The following is a 21,946-nucleotide window of genomic DNA, read 5'->3' as shown; positions in this document are numbered from 1 at the left end:
GCAGTCTTGCCTGCTAGTGGTAGCTAGAGCAGCACTGAGTATGCCATTCCATAGACACTAAATGGATTGCATGGAATTCCACGGTGCATCTCTGGACACTGCCTAGGAGATCTTCATAGAGAGCAGTCTTGCCTGCTAGTGGTAGCTAGACGAGCACTGAGTATGCCATTCCATAGACAGTAAATGGATTGCATGGAATTCCACGGTGCATCTCTGGACACTGCCTAGGAGATCTTCATAGAGAGCAGTCTTGCCTGCTAGTGGTAGCTAGACGAGCACTGAGTATGCCATTCCATAGACACTAAATGGATTGCATGGAATTCCACGGTGCATCTATGCACACTGCCTAGGAGATCTTCATAGAGAGCAGTCTTGCCTGCTAGTGGTAGCTAGAGCAGCACTGAGTATGCCATTCCATAGACACTAAATGGATTGCATGGAATTCCACGGTGCATCTATGCACACTGCCTAGGAGATCTTCATAGAGAACAGTCTTGCCTGCTAGTGGTAGCTAGAGCAGCACTGAGTATGCCATTCCATAGACACTGAATGGATTGCATGGAATTCCACGGTGCATCTATGCACACTGCCTAGGAGATCTTCATAGAGAGCAGTCTTGCCTGCTAGTGGTAGCTAGAGCAGCACTGAGTATGCCATTCCATAGACACTGAATGGATTGCATGGAATTCCACGGTGCATCTATGGACACTGCCTAGGAGATCTTCATAGAGAGCAGTCTTGCCTGCTAGTGGTAGCTAGAGCAGCACTGAGTATGCCATTCCATAGACACTAAATGGATTGCATGGAATTCCACGGTGCATCTATGGACACTGCCTAGGAGATCTTCATAGAGAGCAGTCTTGCCTGCTAGTGGTAGCTAGAGCAGCACTGAGTATGCCATTCCATAGACAGTAAATGGATTGCATGGAATTCCACGGTGCATCTATGCACACTGCCTAGGAGATCTTCATAGAGAGCAGTCTTGCCTGCTAGTGGTAGCTAGAGCAGCACTGAGTATGCCATTCCATAGAGAGTAAATGGATTGCATGGAATTCCACGGTGCATCTATGGACACTGCCTAGGAGATCTTCATAGAGAGCAGTCTTGCCTGCTAGTGGTAGCTAGAGCAGCACTGAGTATGCCATTCCATAGACACTAAATGGATTGCATGGAATTCCACGGTGCATCTATGGACACTGCCTAGGAGATCTTCATAGAGAGCAGTCTTGCCTGCTAGTGGTAGCTAGAGCAGCACTGAGTATGCCATTCCATAGACACTAAATGGATTGCATGGAATTCCACGGTGCATCTATGCACACTGCCTAGGAGATCTTCATAGAGAGCGGTCTTGCCTGCTAGTGGTAGCTAGAGCAGCACTGAGTATGCCATTCCATAGACAGTAAATGGATTGCATGGAATTCCACGGTGCATCTATGCACACTGCCTAGGAGATCTTCATAGAGAGCGGTCTTGCCTGCTAGTGGTAGCTAGAGCAGCACTGAGTATGCCATTCCATAGACAGTAAATGGATTGCATGGAATTCCACGGTGCATCTATGGACACTGCCTAGGAGATCTTCATAGAGAGCAGTCTTGCCTGCTAGTGGTAGCTAGAGCAGCACTGAGTATGCCATTCCATAGACACTAAATGGATTGCATGGAATTCCACGGTGCATCTATGGACACTGCCTAGGAGATCTTCATAGAGAGCAGTCTTGCCTGCTAGTGGTAGCTAGAGCAGCACTGAGTATGCCATTCCATAGACACTAAATGGATTGCATGGAATTCCACAGTGCATCTATAGACACTGCCTAGGAGATCTTCATAGAGAGCAGTCTTGCCTGCTAGTGGTAGCTAGAGCAGCACTGAGTATGCCATTCCATAGACAGTAAATGGATTGCATGGAATTCCACGGTGCATCTATGCACACTGCCTAGGAGATCTTCATAGAGAGCAGTCTTGCCTGCTAGTGGTAGCTAGAGCAGCACTGAGTATGCCATTCCATAGACACTGAATGGATTGCATGGAATTCCACGGTGCATCTATGGACACTGCCTAGGAGATCTTCATAGAGAGCAGTCTTGCCTGCTAGTGGTAGCTAGAGCAGCACTGAGTATGCCATTCCATAGACACTGAATGGATTGCATGGAATTCCACGGTGCATCTATGGACACTGCCTAGGAGATCTTCATAGAGAGCAGTCTTGCCTGCTAGTGGTAGCTAGAGCAGCACTGAGTATGCCATTCCATAGACACTGAATGGATTGCATGGAATTCCACGGTGCATCTATGGACACTGCCTAGGAGATCTTCATAGAGAGCAGTCTTGCCTGCTAGTGGTAGCTAGAGCAGCACTGAGTATGCCATTCCATAGACAGTAAATGGATTGCATGGAATTCCACGGTGCATCTATGCACACTGCCTAGGAGATCTTCATAGAGAGCAGTCTTGCCTACTAGTGGAAGCTAGACCAGCACTGAGTATGCCATTCCATAGACAGTAAATGGATTGCATGGAATTCCACGGTGCATCTATGCACACTGCCTAGGAGATCTTCATAGAGAGCAGTCTTGCCTGCTAGTGGTAGCTAGAGCAGCACTGAGTATGCCATTCCATAGACAGTAAATGGATTGCATGGAATTCCACGGTGCATCTATGCACACTGCCTAGGAGATCTTCATAGAGAGCAGTCTTGCCTGCTAGTGGTAGCTAGAGCAGCACTGAGTATGCCATTCCATAGACACTAAATGGATTGCATGGAATTCCACGGTGCATCTCTGGACACTGCCTAGGAGATCTTCATAGAGAGCAGTCTTGCCTGCTAGTGGTAGCTAGACGAGCACTGAGTATGCCATTCCATAGACAGTAAATGGATTGCATGGAATTCCACGGTGCATCTCTGGACACTGCCTAGGAGATCTTCATAGAGAGCAGTCTTGCCTGCTAGTGGTAGCTAGACGAGCACTGAGTATGCCATTCCATAGACACTAAATGGATTGCATGGAATTCCACGGTGCATCTATGCACACTGCCTAGGAGATCTTCATAGAGAGCAGTCTTGCCTGCTAGTGGTAGCTAGAGCAGCACTGAGTATGCCATTCCATAGACACTAAATGGATTGCATGGAATTCCACGGTGCATCTATGCACACTGCCTAGGAGATCTTCATAGAGAGCAGTCTTGCCTGCTAGTGGTAGCTAGAGCAGCACTGAGTATGCCATTCCATAGACACTGAATGGATTGCATGGAATTCCACGGTGCATCTATGCACACTGCCTAGGAGATCTTCATAGAGAGCAGTCTTGCCTGCTAGTGGTAGCTAGAGCAGCACTGAGTATGCCATTCCATAGACACTGAATGGATTGCATGGAATTCCACGGTGCATCTATGGACACTGCCTAGGAGATCTTCATAGAGAGCAGTCTTGCCTGCTAGTGGTAGCTAGAGCAGCACTGAGTATGCCATTCCATAGACACTAAATGGATTGCATGGAATTCCACGGTGCATCTATGGACACTGCCTAGGAGATCTTCATAGAGAGCAGTCTTGCCTGCTAGTGGTAGCTAGAGCAGCACTGAGTATGCCATTCCATAGACAGTAAATGGATTGCATGGAATTCCACGGTGCATCTATGCACACTGCCTAGGAGATCTTCATAGAGAGCAGTCTTGCCTGCTAGTGGTAGCTAGAGCAGCACTGAGTATGCCATTCCATAGAGAGTAAATGGATTGCATGGAATTCCACGGTGCATCTATGGACACTGCCTAGGAGATCTTCATAGAGAGCAGTCTTGCCTGCTAGTGGTAGCTAGAGCAGCACTGAGTATGCCATTCCATAGACACTAAATGGATTGCATGGAATTCCACGGTGCATCTATGGACACTGCCTAGGAGATCTTCATAGAGAGCAGTCTTGCCTGCTAGTGGTAGCTAGAGCAGCACTGAGTATGCCATTCCATAGACACTAAATGGATTGCATGGAATTCCACGGTGCATCTATGCACACTGCCTAGGAGATCTTCATAGAGAGCGGTCTTGCCTGCTAGTGGTAGCTAGAGCAGCACTGAGTATGCCATTCCATAGACAGTAAATGGATTGCATGGAATTCCACGGTGCATCTATGCACACTGCCTAGGAGATCTTCATAGAGAGCGGTCTTGCCTGCTAGTGGTAGCTAGAGCAGCACTGAGTATGCCATTCCATAGACAGTAAATGGATTGCATGGAATTCCACGGTGCATCTATGGACACTGCCTAGGAGATCTTCATAGAGAGCAGTCTTGCCTGCTAGTGGTAGCTAGAGCAGCACTGAGTATGCCATTCCATAGACACTAAATGGATTGCATGGAATTCCACGGTGCATCTATGGACACTGCCTAGGAGATCTTCATAGAGAGCAGTCTTGCCTGCTAGTGGTAGCTAGAGCAGCACTGAGTATGCCATTCCATAGACACTAAATGGATTGCATGGAATTCCACAGTGCATCTATAGACACTGCCTAGGAGATCTTCATAGAGAGCAGTCTTGCCTGCTAGTGGTAGCTAGAGCAGCACTGAGTATGCCATTCCATAGACAGTAAATGGATTGCATGGAATTCCACGGTGCATCTATGCACACTGCCTAGGAGATCTTCATAGAGAGCAGTCTTGCCTGCTAGTGGTAGCTAGAGCAGCACTGAGTATGCCATTCCATAGACACTGAATGGATTGCATGGAATTCCACGGTGCATCTATGGACACTGCCTAGGAGATCTTCATAGAGAGCAGTCTTGCCTGCTAGTGGTAGCTAGAGCAGCACTGAGTATGCCATTCCATAGACACTGAATGGATTGCATGGAATTCCACGGTGCATCTATGGACACTGCCTAGGAGATCTTCATAGAGAGCAGTCTTGCCTGCTAGTGGTAGCTAGAGCAGCACTGAGTATGCCATTCCATAGACACTGAATGGATTGCATGGAATTCCACGGTGCATCTATGGACACTGCCTAGGAGATCTTCATAGAGAGCAGTCTTGCCTGCTAGTGGTAGCTAGAGCAGCACTGAGTATGCCATTCCATAGACAGTAAATGGATTGCATGGAATTCCACGGTGCATCTATGGACACTGCCTAGGAGATCTTCATAGAGAGCAGTCTTGCCTGCTAGTGGTAGCTAGACCAGCACTGAGTATGCCATTCCATAGACACTGAATGGATTGCATGGAATTCCACGGTGCATCTATGGACACTGCCTAGGAGATCTTCATAGAGAGCAGTCTTGCCTGCTAGTGGTAGCTAGAGCAGCACTGAGTATGCCATTCCATAGACACTAAATGGATTGCATGGAATTCCACGGTGCATCTATGGACGCTGCCTAGGAGATGCCTGTCACCTAGGACATGTCATCACCATGTTGCCTGCTATTACCATCTCCCCCGCAGGGTTACAGTCTGCTGGTGCCACGCTGATGTTTTCACAGACTCGTTTGTCCAGTGGAGTAACTTTGCTGAAAATGTTTGGGGGACAGGGGTGGGGTGGAGGGTTAGTGGATGCTGGCTCTTAGGGATCATTTCGGACATATTGTTCGAACAAATTTGGTCCAATGGTAGATTTGACTGAATTTGGTCACCACCATTAGTTCGAAGCCGAAGATACCGAACATGAAGAGCTGGAGGTGAGGGGGTGTGCCCCTTTCCCCATGTTTGGTATTTTTGGCTTTGATGGTTGCAGGGGTGTCCCCTGCTTCCTCAGCGTTGATAGCAGGGCACACAACAAAAAAAAAGAAGAAAAGGGACCCTGCAGCGTCAGATCCGACCTGCTTTAGATGGATGGATCTGTCGCTGCAGGGTACAGGAGAGGTGGCAGATGGAGAAAAGGTAAGTAGGGGGGACATGGGTTTGGTTTTTTGTACCCAGGTAAAAATGTATTGGCAGCAAAAATGACTACGGTGAATTCCGCCATGATTTTGTACCTCGGTCAAACAACCTAAACCCCAGAGGGATAACTCTACACTACCACACCACAAGAGTCCATTGCTGACGCTCTGTTATATCTTTCATAAGACTGGTGGCATATTTTAAAAATTGACGTGCCATGCACCCAGTGACACAACATAACATTCACAAACTGAATTCCAATAGAACATGCAAACAATGCATTATTTATCATTCATTCAGACACAAAAGTCAACACATATATGCCTGCATACACTCTCACTTACACACAAATGCACCCAGCACCTCCATTGACATACACCGTGCGCACACAGCATTTATATGTACATATACAATAACATATGGAAACTGTGGCGCAACGTTCATTGAGCAGACCATACTTTATCACCCCCTGATGGCCGAAAGAAACAGATTCACTGGAATGTCAGCAATTCCCTTGATTTTCTTTTCATTCAAAGGCAGAAGGCATCAGTTAATGCAGTGCTGTGGGTGACGAAGTATACTTGGTATCAATTTTTAAATGCCATATATCTCCAAACTTGGGTTCTGCACAGCACCTTCTATGTGTACATGCTGATAGATTTTTCCTACAAGATTCTGACTGATTGAAATTAAGGTATGTTTTCCTGTCTTCAAATCGCTCCAAGCAGTAGGGTACCGAGCGGGAGAGGAGTGGGGTGGGGAGGCTGGTAAAGCTGCTGCTCATGGCTCTTTTGAGAGACAGACTGGGACATTTGTCAATGGGCACCTCTCCAGTTTCTGCACCTCAAAGAAGGCGCCCAACGGCAAAGGTGTCCCACAGACAGGACAATGTGTGCTGAGCAATTCCTGCTCAGCACGCTCATTGTCCTGGCATCAGGACACCTTACCTGTTTCGAATAGTAGAGGTGTCCCGCTGCCAGGACAATGTCCCAAGGAGCTCTGGGCATCAGAGGGTCCTCACGTTGCTCTGTATCTACACAGCATTACAATGTGAGCCATTAGGCACTGATGGGAGGGATGGGGGTACTATTAGCAGGAACTTTTGTCACTTTAGAAATGTGAACGGGTGGGAGTGATCAGAAGTGAGAAGGGTGCATAATGTGGCATGCTTTATGAAATAATGACTATGGCTTTAAAACCCAAGGGGGATTTGTTAGGCTCACATTAATCTACATAATGCTATTGTGACTTTGCATGCAGAATGGGGAGAATAAAACTAAAACCATACTCCCATTGCTCAAAATATTTCTATGACAATATATATAGTGTATGGTTAGTTTACTATGAAAGGCGAGTTTATTATGTAATGTGGTTTGCTGCCAAGACATTGTTATAAATAATTATTTAAGTGCATGCAATGTAAAGCAAAACCTTAATAATTATCTATATCAACTAAACCTGGAAAGATGTACGCAGTCCATGAAATTGTCCACATCCCAGTTTCACCATTTAACCAAGTGTGTGATGCTGAGCAAATCATTTAATCACATTGTGCCTTATCTGCAGCTCTGCAAGTGACCGGATTCATTTCAAAGCTTATGTTAATGTATCATGGTATTATAATGGAAAAGCCTAATGACTATAGAGTTGCTCCACATATAAGAATAGTGCAATTTAGGTATTTTGCACCCCAAAGTTATTTGTCTCTTGGCTTATTGGCAACTTATTCTAAAGTCAGTTGCCTGGTGCCTCCAAGTATCAAAGACTGCTGATGTGCCTAGCAATGTCCTATTCTATGAAGTCACTTCTGCTGGTGCAATCCATATAATAATTAGGATGTTTGCATGTATTTTGCTTCAGGGGACTTGGACAGAGCTCTAATACATGTGTTTCCTGCATCTGGAAGGATCCTGCAGCTTTCTTATTTTGTTGTGTGTTAAAATGCCATCTTCCACTAATGTTTCCCAAAAAGTAGATTGGGGCAGGGGTGGGCGTTTTGGGGGCGCCAATGAGACCATGTGGCATTCCAATCACACTGCATTTCGTTGCTCAACCCCCACACCCACACTCTTACAATGCTGGATACTCCCCTGCTTAGTTTGGTAAGTGAAGCAGTTTTTGGTGGCATGTAGTCTGAACCATGACACCCATTTACTAATTTGCACCAAACCGTCCTAAAAAAGTGTCTGCAAAATTCGAAATACTTTTTGCCAGTTTGGTGAAGATTATTTTGGCGGCAGGGGGAAAAGTTATACAGGGCTCCTAAAAGTGTGCTTTTAACCCAAAATCCCACACGGTGCCTTCTGCACACCTACAGCAAAAACTGCTTAACAAAAGTTCACCATGTTTGGAAGGCATACAGCACTCAAATTCATTTCACAGAATTTGCAGAGTACGACAGTTTTGGGTCACAGGTTTTCTCAGCTTGACTCTTTCCACTTTTCTTGGGGAGAGCGCACCTTCCGCCAACTTCATTTTGAAATTAGGATGGTGGTGCTTTAGTAGCATCTGAAAAGTGGAAAACTAATTTTAGAGGCGTTACAGAGCTGTGGCTTGCCACAGAGAATGCACCATTTGTTATTGTTAGTGTTTCTTTATACCGGGGCCTTAATGTGTACTGTGAGCTCTGCTCACATTGTCCAAATGTGACACACGCCCTCACTAGGGTCAGCCCGCAGCCCAGACCCCAACAAACAAACACAAACACAATTAAAAATGATTGAAAAAAGAAAAGTACCTCTGCACTGCTTTCAAATGCCGCCCGGGCCACGTCTCATGTTACACAGACCTAACCTCTTCGCACTCACGCACCTCCAGGCAGAAACTTGCAAGCTGAATAAACTTCCTAGTTCCTGTCTGTGTGTCGCACGAACACAAATCCGGAAAACAAATTCTGTGCGCTGCAGCCCCTGGAAGTGCTGCTGCTAGTGTAGCAGCACAGGCGCCAGGCCCTGCAACATCCAGTTCAGCACCTTGGCTGCTGATTTTGAGTCAGGCCAGCCAGGATGAGGGACTGAGCCACGCAGGGCATCCCAGCCCTGAATGTGTTGCAGCACGGCTGCCAGGCATCTCAGCATTATGTAATGAGACAGCGCAGGCATTGCTGGGCACCCCAGCCGGGCTTGCGCTGTCCAATTACATAATTGATGATTGCAGCCGCCCCTGCCCTCCCTCCAAAATATGGGGGGGACAAAAAGGCATGCCACAGAAGTTGGGGGGACAAAACCCGAACCCCTATAATAATCCCCATGCTGGCATCAGGGCTCCGGATTCACCCTTCCTCTCTCACTTCCCCTTCTCCTCCAGGTGGATGACCAGATGAGGCTTCTGCAGAACTGCTGGACGGAGCTGCTTATGCTGGACCACATCTACCGCCAGGTGCTCCATGGGAAGGAGGGCAGCGTCCTGCTGGTGACTGGACAACAGGTGACAGTCCACGTGGACGTGCTTGTGTGTGGAGGGGAAGGTCTGTCAGAGAGCGCGCCTAGGTGTGCTGTGTGGATAAGTTGCTGAATGAATGAATAGATATGTAGGTGAGTTGGGTTGTGTGTGTTATAGCACTGAGATGGTGGGACGAGTGCATAAACAGGTTGTGTGCTGATATAATCTACCCGCTGGAGAAACCACTAGGGGGCGCTGCTCAGCAATAAACACCCTCCTCCCAAACGCAAGATGGAACCCAACCCTCACGCTGTGACAACTACCTCTCCAGAATTGCAATAACAGATTAGAAACAGCTGAAGGGAGGGCTAGCAATCGCATGTGAAAAACAACACACAACATATGCCACTGTAACAAAACAGTCATATCTGTTCAGCTTTCTTTCGTTTAGACATAACGGTACTGCCTTGCTTAACCACGCCTACTATGCAGGCTGGTGTTGGTTTAGAGTCAATTCATTGTTTTTTTTTTTTTTACATACAACAATTTCCTGTATAACAAAATCTTATTTTTCAATTTTTAGACACAATGAAAACTGAATACACCAATATCTTCGTCTTTTACAATTGACAATAAATAACTACATGTCAGATTTTATGTTCATACATAATGCAAACACGACTTTGACGGAGGCCACAAGATAAACCTCGGTTTATTTTCCATAGCTCTATATTCAGGAAAACAGTATCAGACGTGTTCCTTTCAAACAACATCCGTTTACAGAACTAATCTTTTCAGTAAAAAAGTCGTGCCTTTCTTTCCGCCCTGTGAGTTTTTACTCACGGTGACTCAAGCATCTCCCGTTTACCAGGAAATCTAAATGGGCACAGCACGTCTGTCTCCCTAAAAGGGGCATGGTTTGTGATCTGTGCATGTGGGTGCCTGCAAGGAATTTGAATACTTAGGTGGGTCGGCCTGCTTCCGATTGATACCACGAGCTTTAGCTCTCCTGATATTTTGGACTGTGACTCCCATTATCCCTCACCTGGGATGGCTAGGTCTGATCGGAGCTGCAGCCCAAAACATCTGAAGGGCCAAATGTTGCAGACTCATTAGTTTCATTATTAAATATATTCCTAGGAAGCACGTGCCAATAATGGACGCAAGATGGCAGGAGAGAGCTATGTGGGAATCTCTTGAAAGAAACTAACTCACAGGTTGCTACATGGAGTATTGTAATTGGTATTGTTGGTATTGGTATTGTTTATTTATAAAGCGCCTATACACAGGCAAGTGTTTCAAAGCGCTCAAGGAGAGTGGGAACACAAGGAAAAAACAACAGTTGCTCAGAGCCCTTGAATTTCTGAAGTGATAATGGTCTGAATATGGTACATTTAAACAGTTTAAGATACAACAAATAGGCCTGACGGCAATTCTGTGTTTTTTTCAAGTGCAAATTAAGGGGTGAGACAATGAAGGACAGAAGGATCTTCAGGCAGGACAAAGGAGGGGCAGGGGACCAAGTGCACCCAGTCGGTAGAGACTGGGAAAGCGCGGAGAGAGAAGCTCTCAGGATTTATTGCAAGTGCAGTGAGTGTAAAGATGACGCTGTGAGCCAGCCAGACTCCCAACGTTAAGTCGTTTATTAAGATTGAGAGCGGAGAGAACAGCGGGCACCTCTACCACCTGTCACTGCGCTCTCTGCCTAACGGCCACGCGTTCCAGAACCAAGAGTGTTCTGGAGCACCACATTAGTAAGACATGACACATCTTCCCCCTTACGAAGGAACAACAACAAATTGGGGATGGGAAGTGGGAAAAGGGGAAAATGAGGAACAAAAACAAAATGTAGCTCGCATTAGACAGCCAACAAATAAAATGGTGTCGACTGAAACATCGACAATAAATGATTTTTTTTTATTGTTCATGGTTACAAAAAAAACCTTTACAATATTGACAAACGTATAAAAACAAAGTATAAGTACATTAGATTTCATCAAATTTCAATAGTCACACGCACAAAAAAGGAATAAATACATTAGATTTCATTACACAATACAAACATTAAAATCAAGATTTTAAAATGTATTAAGAATTCACATTTAATCATATTAGGACCAAATTCAAATATTTTAAAAACCCCACCATGGACAGCGCATCAACTCATGTCATAGAACGTATACAGCGATTCCAAAGCTTTTCATTGTTTAACCATTCAATTTTGGTAAATATCTTACCCAGGCACAACATTCTCTCAGCGGTTATGGCAGTGCAATAGCGTATCAGTTGTTTCATCCTCTCCTGCTCCGTTTTACAAAATCTACACAATGCATCTGTTTGTGTCATTTCTCCTCTCCGCAGGTGAGTCTCTTTGATAGGGAGAATATTAAACCTGAATCTTATCATAATGGGCCTAAGATAGCGGGTTGGAAACAGATTTAGATAGTGTGGAGGACACACCATTGTTTTGGATGCTCCCCTCCATAGAAGGATGAGCTTTATGTGATAGGTTATTTATAATGCGCTTAACACCCATTTTAGTTGTATTAAGTGCCCATCATTTCCTCCAGAGCATACACCGACTCCACAGAGTTTTTCATTACATCGTACAGTCTATTTACCTGAGAACCTGCAATGCCTCTAAATAGAGCTCACATTCTGAAGGTAACTCTTATTCTCAGAGAGGAAAGCCCCAACTCATACCGGATAGCCGGCAGTGGGACTGACCTTGGAAGAGCTAAAACTCGGCACCAAATATTCGCTTCCACAAGGTCTAAAACTCGATGCATACCATTGTTCCACAATTCAAGGCTGTAAATCAGCCTGGGTACAATCTTTCCTTCATAAAATGAGATTGCCGGCCTAATTGAGAATTTACCAAACGTTCTATCAAGCCCCACCAATTGATTAACTAAACAATGTGCCTTTTGGGTTAAATGTGCAGTGCATTTTGCTTTGGCAAGCTAAGCATTTACATAAATTCCCAAGTACATAGCACTACTTGTACATTCAATCCTTGCGCCTGGTGTTAAGACGGATTTCTGAACTCTGTCCTGGTGGCGCAGAAGTTCAGAAGGCCAACCTAATTACTTGGAACAGGGTAACCTCTGGACAAGCCAGACCAATCAAGGTAGCGATCGCGGCGGTCAAGACTAGGTCTCAAGAGGGGTGAGGGTGACTGAAAGCCCGCAATGAGCACACAAAGCAAGAGCGCTAACAAACTACTCCAAACAGTTGTTATATCAAAAATAGATACACATTTATTTTAAGGCCTTTAAAATAATGACCGTAGCGAGAAAATCACAATATCACAATATTAAACCAACACATACCATATCAACACAATATATATACAAATACACAGTCGCAAGCGTTTAAAGCACGAAATATGTAGTCCACCTGCCAGGGAAAGAAAACAGGCAGTGCGATAATGCTTTCGACTCAGTTCGCCTTCATAGGCACCTAACTAGATGGAAGTCCGAGCCCTGCGAAGAGTGGAGCCTTGTGCTCAAAGTACCTGCCACGCCGGTGCCGACGGGCACAAGGGGAAGCTCTTCGGAGGAAGTCAGGCGGTTCACGTTAGTGCACAGCAGAAGAAGAACAGGTTCCGCAACTCAAGCGCAGCCTCCACAGCGGGCAGAAGCAGAGCGCGAGCGCGGCAAAAGGGTGCTGTTTTTACACAGCAGGGAAAAGCAATGGGATACTGCAGGAGGGCGACCAGATCCTAGATATACTACTCACCGGTCCCCGAAGCAAGCAGACCCAGGCTTCTCCACGATAGTTTCAGCAGCTGGCAGGTTCAGAAGAGCAGGGAACGCCTCGTAGTCGTGTAGAGCAAAAAGACGTCCCAATCGACGAAACCAGCACAGTTTTGTTGCCGCACAGGACAACGGAGCGGCCGTGTGTATTCGAGCCAAATGAACCCTCCTCCCTTCAGACCTGGGAACGCCAAGCGTACGAAGCGTGGGAGAGGGACAAGGACTCGCAATACAACACAACCTGGCGGCGGTTGCAGAGCCAAACTCCTTTGTAAGCTGGTCAGTCAACTGGATGGCCCAGAGACGCTTCCGAAGGCTTACTTGGCAGGAGATGGTTGAAGATGCCGGGAATAGCTGTTCCTGCTATTCCAAAGGTCGAAGCACCAGTACAGGCCTTCTGGTTCGATCAAAGGAGGACAGGGGCTCTCCGGACGACAGCAGTGCAAAGGAGGATTCCTTCAGCGGGTCACCAGCGATTCCTCGGTCCAGCCTCGTAGTTGCAGGATACTTGGCTCCTGTATTCCTTCGTTCGTGAGAACTCAGGAGATCGACCTGGTAGTGGTGTTTCCAGCCCCCTCTTATCCACGGTTCCCTTCGCGCCAAAACGGAGGGGAGCCAATGGGAGATCCGCTCATCAAAACACATACCATACGTGGACCAATCACGGACCACGGTGGTCCCAGGCATTCACACCACCCTAGACTCTCTGGCACCCAGGATGTGTATTGGGACCAGACATCCCAGCCCACACCCTGGAGGCACACAAACGACATGTAGAAGCCCGCGAAAGCAACCACGTTTCGCGGGAAAGTACATGCCCAAATAAGGAAGGCCCCGGGTCGCCGGACCTGGGGAAGGTGAAGGGAGCAAGACGGTCAGTGGACAAGACAAAGGAGCCTCGCGGCCTGGCCATTTTGGGAGCCAGGCCACCATTTTGGGTTCAGTGCAAAAACGTGCTCAGAACGCCAAAAGGAGCTCAAAATAAACAATACGATCGCTGCCACCATTCCAGTCCCTGAATGACTTGCACCGATCAAATACCATCCTATAAGAGTATCTAGGGCCTGTAGAAGGCTAGAGACCCAAGAGAGCTGTAACTTAGCTTACAGTGCCCTCTTGTGTCGTGTTGCACTAAAGCTGCGACACGATAAAAGAAACTACGGGAAACCATGTTCCCCGGTACTGACTGTCTTAAGGGCATGTCAGTTTCCCCGTAAGAAAGGAGCGAAAGCCCAGAGAAGTGCGGCAGAAGGCTGTACTTCTCTGGCAAAGTCAAGAACAAGGTTAAAAACAATAGCAAAAAGTTTAGGGGTTGCTACATGGAAGGAAAATTCCCTACAATTATGAAATCTTTCCTAACACTCGCCCCTCCCAGACTATGGACAGGGGGAACTAATCCACCCCTGGATGAGTTTCTTGTTCAGGTCGGTTAAACATTCTGGACAACCCATCAGCATTGCTATGTTGGACACCTGGTCTATGCTCAATAGTGAAGTCGAAGCCTTGAAGACTTATGGACCACCTAAGCAACTTTGGATTCTCCCCCTTCATGTTCATTAGCCACTTTAACGGCTTATGGTCAGTCTGCACAGTGAAGTGGGTCCCATAGAGGTAGGGCCTCAGCTTCCTTAGGGCCCACACAACAGAGAAACATTCTTTCTCTACCGTGGACCACCTGAGCTCTCTGTCCTTAAGCTGGCGACTAATAAAACCGATAGGGTGTTCCTTACCCTTCTCATCTACTTGTGATAGTACAGCTCCTATCCCAGTGTCAGAGGCATCCGTCTGCACGATAAAAGGTCTTTGATAATCAGGGGCCCTGAGCACAGGGGCCTGGCACAAGGAGTCTTTTAAGCCATTGAAGGCCTTCTCACACTCGTCGGTCCAAGTTACCTTCTTGGGTTTCTTCGGAGTTGTGAGGGCAGTCAGAGGAGCAGCTATGGTGCCATAGTCTGCCACAAAATTGCGATAATACCCCGTGAGTCCTAAGAAGGCTCTCACTTGGGTTTGCGTAGTGGGGGTAGGCCAGTCTTGTACTGCTTGTACTTTACTGGGTAGAGGCTGTATCCTCCCTCCACCTACTTCATGTCCAAGGTAAACCACTGAGCCTTGTCCAATCTGGCACTTACTAGCCTTTATGGTCAAGTGGGCTTTCCGAAGAGCCTGGAGCACAATCCTGAGGTGTTTCACATGGTCTTCCCAGGTGGCACTGAAAACTGCTATATCGTCCAGATATGCAAGACAGAATTCGTCCAACCCATTCAACACATGATTCACAAGCCTCTGGAAAGTGGCAGGTGCATTCTTCAACCCGAACGGCATTACCCGGAATTGGTAAAGGCCGTCTGGTGTAGAAAATGCTGTCTTCTCCCTGGCATGTTCTGCTAACGCTATTTGCCAATAGCCAGCAGTGAGGTCAAACGTGCTGAGGTACTTGGAGGCACCCAAAGTATCCACCAGCTCATCTGTTCGAGGCAAGGGGTGGGCATCTGTCTTGGTGACAGCATTCAGAGCCCTGTAATCCACGCAGAACCTCAATTCAGAAGTGCCTGCCTTTGGAACCAGAACCACAGGACTGGACCAAGGACTACTAGAGGGTTCAATCACCCCAAGGTCTAACATTTTGTTGACCTTGGTCTTAATATAAGACCGTACTTTATCCGACATCCTGTATCCCCTACTTTTGGTAGGTACACTGTCTCCTGTGTCAATGTTATGTTTGCACCAAGGTGTCAAACCAGGGGACTGTGAAAACAGGGGGGAAAACTGCCTAAGCAAACTTTTCACCTCAGCCTGCTGATCAGAAGTCAGGTGAGGGGCCACTCGGACACCCTCAACGGAGCTATCTGAAGGACCGCTCTGGAACAGGTCGGGGAGAGGTTCAGACTCCTCTTCCTCAACATCTGACGCCAGTAGCAGTGCTGCGATTTCGACTCTTGGGACGAAAGCCTTCAGCCTATTTACGTGAAACACTTTTGGAGCCTGTCCAGGCCCTCCAAGGTCCACTAAATAGTTCACCTCACCCAGGGGCTCCACCACTGTGTAAGGGCCTGACCATTTGTCCTGTAAAGCGCGAGGCCTTATTGGATTCATGATCAGGACTTGCTGACCAGGTGTAAAGTTGATGAGGGAAGCTTTCTGGTCGTACCAATGTTTCACCAGCGCTTGCCCTGCCTTCAATTTATCACTAGCCAAGCCCATCAGAAGTACCATCCGTTTTCTGAGCCCTAGCACATAGTCAACTTCATTGGTAGTAACAGGGGGAGTGGGCATCTCCCATCCCTCCTTGACAATGGCTAAGGGTCCCCGTACGGGATGACCGAACAGAAGTTCGAAGGGGCTGAAGCCAACACCCTCCTGTGGTACCTCTCGGTAGGCAAACAGCAAGCATGGTAAAAGAAGATCCCATTTTCTTCTCTGGGGCTCCTCCAGAGCCCCAATCATGCTCTTTAACGTTCTGTTGAAACGTTCCACCAGACCATTGGTCTGGGGGTGGTATGCAGAAGAGAACTTGTAGGTGACCCCACATTCTTTCCACATAGCCTGCATATACTTCGACATAAAGTTGCTGCCACGATCTGACACAACTTCTTTAGGGAAGCCAACCCTAGTAAATATGCCGAGTAAAGCTTTTGCAACTGACTTGGCAGTTACAGTTTTCAATGGGATGGCCTCAGGATACCTGGTTGCATGGTCGACCAGCACCAGGATAAACCTATTGCCCGAGGATGTTTGCGGGTCAAGGGGACCGATGATGTCGATCCCTACCCTTTCAAATGGTACCCCCACAACTGGGAGCGGTACCAACGGAGCTTGGATTGTCGCGCCAACCTTACCAGACAACTGGCAGGAGGCGCAACTCCTGCAGTGACTTTCTACTTGCACCCCCATCTTGGGCCAGTAGAAGTGCATGGATAACCTTTGCTTGGTCCTCTTCATACCAAGGTGACCAGCAAGGGGAACTTCATGCGCCAACTGCAGGAGGAAGGGTCTAACAGCAAGGGGAACCACCAACCTCCTATGGTCTCCTTCTGTAGACTCTGTGGGCTCACTATACAGGAGTCCACCTTCCCAATAAATCCTATGCTTCCCAGGAGGTTCACCCTCAAGCTGGGAGCAGGCCTGTCTCCTTAGGCCTTCCAGAGATGGGCACTCACGTTGGCCTTTACTGAATTCGTCCCTATCAGGACCTCCTTCAACTAACAAGTCTTTTAGTTCAGGATGATCGTTGGGGTCGAATACTTCAGGCATCGCCACCTCCTCGTCAGGCTCGGGCGATTGACCAACTTCCTCCACCGCAGTGGTAGGCGAGCTCGGGGGAATATTCTCTTTCCCCCGTCTTGACTTGTAGACTCCTTTCGCCTTGGGTTGCCCCTTCGGCTGGGGCGGCGTATTGGACTTGGCCAATGCTGCCCGTGCTTGAGACCGTGTGTAGGGTCGTTCGGCAGTGTCTCCTACGAGCCCTAAAGCTCTGAGATCATTACCTAATAAGACCTTTCCCGGGACGTTTCTCTGAATGCTCACTGGAATCCTGACTGCTGTACCATTTAAAGTTAGATTAACAGGGATCACGGGAAACATACGGAGGGGGCCGTCAGCCAACTTAGTGGGCATCAGAGTAGCTCTGGCAACTTCCTCTGAGTCTACCAAGGTATAATCCACTACAGTTCGACTGCACCCACTATCCCTAAGAGCTGGAGTATCCACTCCATTGATCAGCACACTGTCTTTAAAGTAGTGCTTGGTATTATCCGGAATCCTAGCATACGCCTCTGCGACTTTAGGCTCCCAGGAACCCAGGGACACTAAAACTACCTCGGCCTCTATTCCGCTGGGAAACGAGTCCGAGGAGAAGGATGCTCCTGTAATCTCTTCTTCCTCGTAGGAGGAGAAGGCCAGATTAGCGGAGTGGACCCCCAAAGGTCTAACCTTACAACGGGGATCCCCCTTCACATGGTCAGTTGCTCCACAAGAAAAACAAGCCCCAGAGGGTCTGTTTACGTAGGGAGGCTTATTGTAACCAGAGTTCTGTTTCGGAGGCGCACCTCCACTACCCTGTGAGTTCTCTTGTGTCTTACCCTTGTTTTTCTTTTTGTGGCCCTTTTGGGAAGAAGATTTAGCAGATTCCCCACCCTCCATATCTTTGGACTTTTTCCCCTCCTCCTGCTTACCAGGATGAGTTTTGTCCTTATGGGACACTCGATGTGACACCCATAAGTCTGCTGCAATGGCCAGCTTCTTAGGATCTATCTCCTTCGAATCGGCCAAATGCTGCTTAAACTCCGGGGAAGAAGAAGCAAAAATGTGTTCCAGCATGACAAGATTTATCATGCCGTCGAAGGAAGAAACCTTATAGCCTTCGACCCAGCCAGTTAAGTTTTTCAAAGATTCAGCGACATAAGATACCCAAGTACCACCTTCCTTTTTCTTATACTCTCGAAAACGCTTTAAATATTGGGCCGGAGTCTTCCCAAACTTTAAAATGAGAGTCTGCTTTAACATTGCGAAATCAGCCCGCTCAGCCTTCGACATTTCCATAATGGCACTACAGCCAGAATGGGGCAGTCTACTGAGCAACCACGCAATCTTATCAGCATTGTCAACTTCCTGGACCTCGCATGCATACTCAAACGCATTCAGCCAGTCCATAATGTCATTCCTCTCTTCATACACACTGAGCAGATCTTTTGGAAACCGTGGATGAGAGGAGGCCCCAGACCCATGTCCAGGACCCTTGGATCCATTTGCAACCTGAAGCTTGGCCAGTTCCAACTGGTGATCCCTGTCTTTTTGTTTTTCTGCCTGTTCGATTTTTAGTTTGGCTATGCTGAATTCAAGCTCCTGCTGCCTAAACCGCAGCTCTTGCTTCTTGAATTCAAGCATAGCCTCCCCATCAACACTGGCAGAGGAAACATTAGACATTACATCCTCCTCGTCCTCGTGGTCGCGGTGGAACAGTGCGGCGGCAGAACCGTCGGTTCTACCAGTGAGAGCAGCCCCACCACCTTCCGCACTGTCCTCAGAAGTAATAGCGTCAAGCTGCGCTTCTTGCCACGCCACAATTCTTTGGATCATTTCCAATTTCGTGCCTTGAGAGGAAACACCTCTCTCCGCACACATCTTTTTCAGCGTTTCTGATTTGGAAGCATTTAAAGTTAACAACGTACTTGTTTCCATACTGTTTGATAGGACTATGGCCTTTTTACAGTTATACTATAACAATTCACTACGTGTACTGTTTGGAATAACCTGAAATGCCTTAGTTCGAGCGCAACACTGGATACCTTCAGTCGTATCCCACCGCTGCCACCAATTTGTTAAGACGGATTTCTGAACTCTGTCCTGGTGGCGCAGAAGTTCAGAAGGCCAACCTAATTACTTGGAACAGGGTAACCTCTGGACAAGCCAGACCAATCAAGGTAGCGATCGCGGCGGTCAAGACTAGGTCTCAAGAGGGGTGAGGGTGACTGAAAGCCCGCAATGAGCACACAAAGCAAGAGCGCTAACAAACTACTCCAAACAGTTGTTATATCAAAAATAGATACACATTTATTTTAAGGCCTTTAAAATAATGACCGTAGCGAGAAAATCACAATATCACAATATTAAACCAACACATACCATATCAACACAATATATATACAAATACACAGTCGCAAGCGTTTAAAGCACGAAATATGTAGTCCACCTGCCAGGGAAGGAAAACAGGCAGTGCGATAATGCATTCGACTCAGTTCGCCTTCATAGGCACCTAACTAGATGGAAGTCCGAGCCCTGCGAAGAGTGGAGCCTTGTGCTCAAAGTACCTGCCACGCCGGTGCAGACGGGCACAAGGGGAAGCTCTTCGGAGGAAGTCAGGCGGTTCACGTTAGTGCACAGCAGAAGAAGAACAGGTTCCGCAACTCAAGCGCAGCCTCCACAGCGGGCAGAAGCAGAGCGCGAGCGCGGCAAAAGGGTGCTGTTTTTACACAGCAGGGAAAAGCAATGGGATACTGCAGGAGGGCGACCAGATCCTAGATATACTACTCACCGGTCCCCGAAGCAAGCAGACCCAGGCTTCTCCACGATAGTTTCAGCAGCTGGCAGGTTCAGAAGAGCAGGGAACGCCTCGTAGTCGTGTAGAGCAAAAAGACGTCCCAATCGACGAAACCAGCACAGTTTTGTTGCCGCACAGGACAACGGAGCGGCCGTGTGTATTCGAGCCAAATGAACCCTCCTCCCTTCAGACCTGGGAACGCCAAGCGTACGAAGCGTGGGAGAGGGACAAGGACTCGCAATACAACACAACCTGGCGGCGGTTGCAGAGCCAAACTCCTTTGTAAGCTGGTCAGTCAACTGGATGGCCCAGAGACGCTTCCGAAGGCTTACTTGGCAGGAGATGGTTGAAGATGCCGGGAATAGCTGTTCCTGCTATTCCAAAGGTCGAAGCACCAGTACAGGCCTTCTGGTTCGATCAAAGGAGGACAGGGGCTCTCCGGACGACAGCAGTGCAAAGGAGGATTCCTTCAGCGGGTCACCAGCGATTCCTCGGTCCAGCCTCGTAGTTGCAGGATACTTGGCTCCTGTATTCCTTCGTTCGTGAGAACTCAGGAGATCGACCTGGTAGTGGTGTTTCCAGCCCCCTCTTATCCACGGTTCCCTTCACGCCAAAACGGAGGGGAGCCAATGGGAGATCCGCTCATCAAAACACATACCATACGTGGACCAATCACGGACCACGGTGGTCCCAGGCATTCACACCACCCTAGACTCTCTGGCACCCAGGATGTGTATTGGGACCAGACATCCCAGCCCACACCCTGGAGGCACACAAACGACATGTAGAAGCCAGCGAAAGCAACCACGTTTCGCGGGAAAGTACATGCCCAAATAAGGAAGGCCCCGGGTCGCCGGACCTGGGGAAGGTGAAGGGAGCAAGACGGTCAGTGGACAAGACAAAGGAGCCTCGTGGCCTGGCCATTTTGGGAGCCAGGCCACCATTTTGGGTTCAGTGCAAAAACGTGCTCAGAACGCCAAAAGGAGCTCAAAATAAACAATACGATCGCTGCCACCATTCCAGTCCCTGAATGACTTGCACCGATCAAATACCATCCTATAAGAGTATCTAGGGCCTGTAGAAGGCTAGAGACCCAAGAGAGCTGTAACTTAGCTTACAGTGCCCTCTTGTGTCGTGTTGCACTAAAGCTGCGACACGATAAAAGAAACTACGGGAAACCATGTTCCCCGGTACTGACTGTCTTAAGGGCATGTCAGTTTCCCCGTAAGAAAGGAGCGAAAGCCCAGAGAAGTGCGGCAGAAGGCTGTACTTCTCTGGCAAAGTCAAGAACAAGGTTAAAAACAATAGCAAAAAGTTTAGGGGTTGCCACATGGAAGGAAAATTCCCTACAATTATGAAATCTTTCCTAACACCTGGTGGGGAACTTTTTAGCTCTCCCACTCACAGGACCTCCAGCTGACACTGACATTCTCTCATCTGACCTTCTCACACCACTACCACCCTCACTGACCACAACTCCATCATCACCATCCCTGACCACAACTCCATCATCAAAGTCCCTGGGGGGAACCGACCCCTCCTCACTTAATGCCAACCTACCCTTTAACCATACCTCTCCATCAACCACCACAACACTGTTCCTCACTGCTGCAATCCTTTTAGGCCCCAAGAACTTGCTCTCTAAGCATTTGAGACCATAACTGGTTTTCTTGATCAAACCCTAATCCCCAACCAGCCACCCACGTTCCTTAACCTTGACATTCTCATCAAACACGCCTTTATACTGACACTGTGCCTCTTCCACCATTCGCATCACCTCTTCTCGGTCTACACTCACACTGCACGCTAACCCCATCCATCCTGAACACAATTTCGTCCTCGGCTGGCGTCCTTTCAACGAGACAAAAATTGACATTTTAGTAACTGAGTGTGGTGTGATGCAGTAGCTCCATGCAATGTG

The 21,946-nt window shown here is 47.8% G+C and overlaps 1 protein-coding gene across 1 annotated transcript in view; it reads left to right on the top strand.

The window, feature by feature from the left end:
• Nucleotides 1-21,946, top strand: part of LOC138581965 (nuclear receptor subfamily 5 group A member 2-like) — a 241,506-nt gene that overhangs the window by 182,106 nt on the left and 37,454 nt on the right. Inside the window, exon 5 of the mRNA XM_069652876.1 lies at nucleotides 9,157-9,276. Within this exon, the coding sequence (XP_069508977.1) occupies nucleotides 9,157-9,276 (120 nt within the window). The remainder of the gene's footprint in view (nucleotides 1-9,156; nucleotides 9,277-21,946) is intronic.

The sequence above is a fragment of the Ambystoma mexicanum genome, chromosome 3q (assembly GCF_040938575.1).
Source record: "Ambystoma mexicanum isolate Mex_15411 chromosome 3q, UKY_AmexF1_1, whole genome shotgun sequence".
NCBI lineage: Eukaryota > Metazoa > Chordata > Amphibia > Caudata > Ambystomatidae > Ambystoma > Ambystoma mexicanum.
This window is presented reverse-complemented; position numbering and strand designations above follow the sequence as displayed.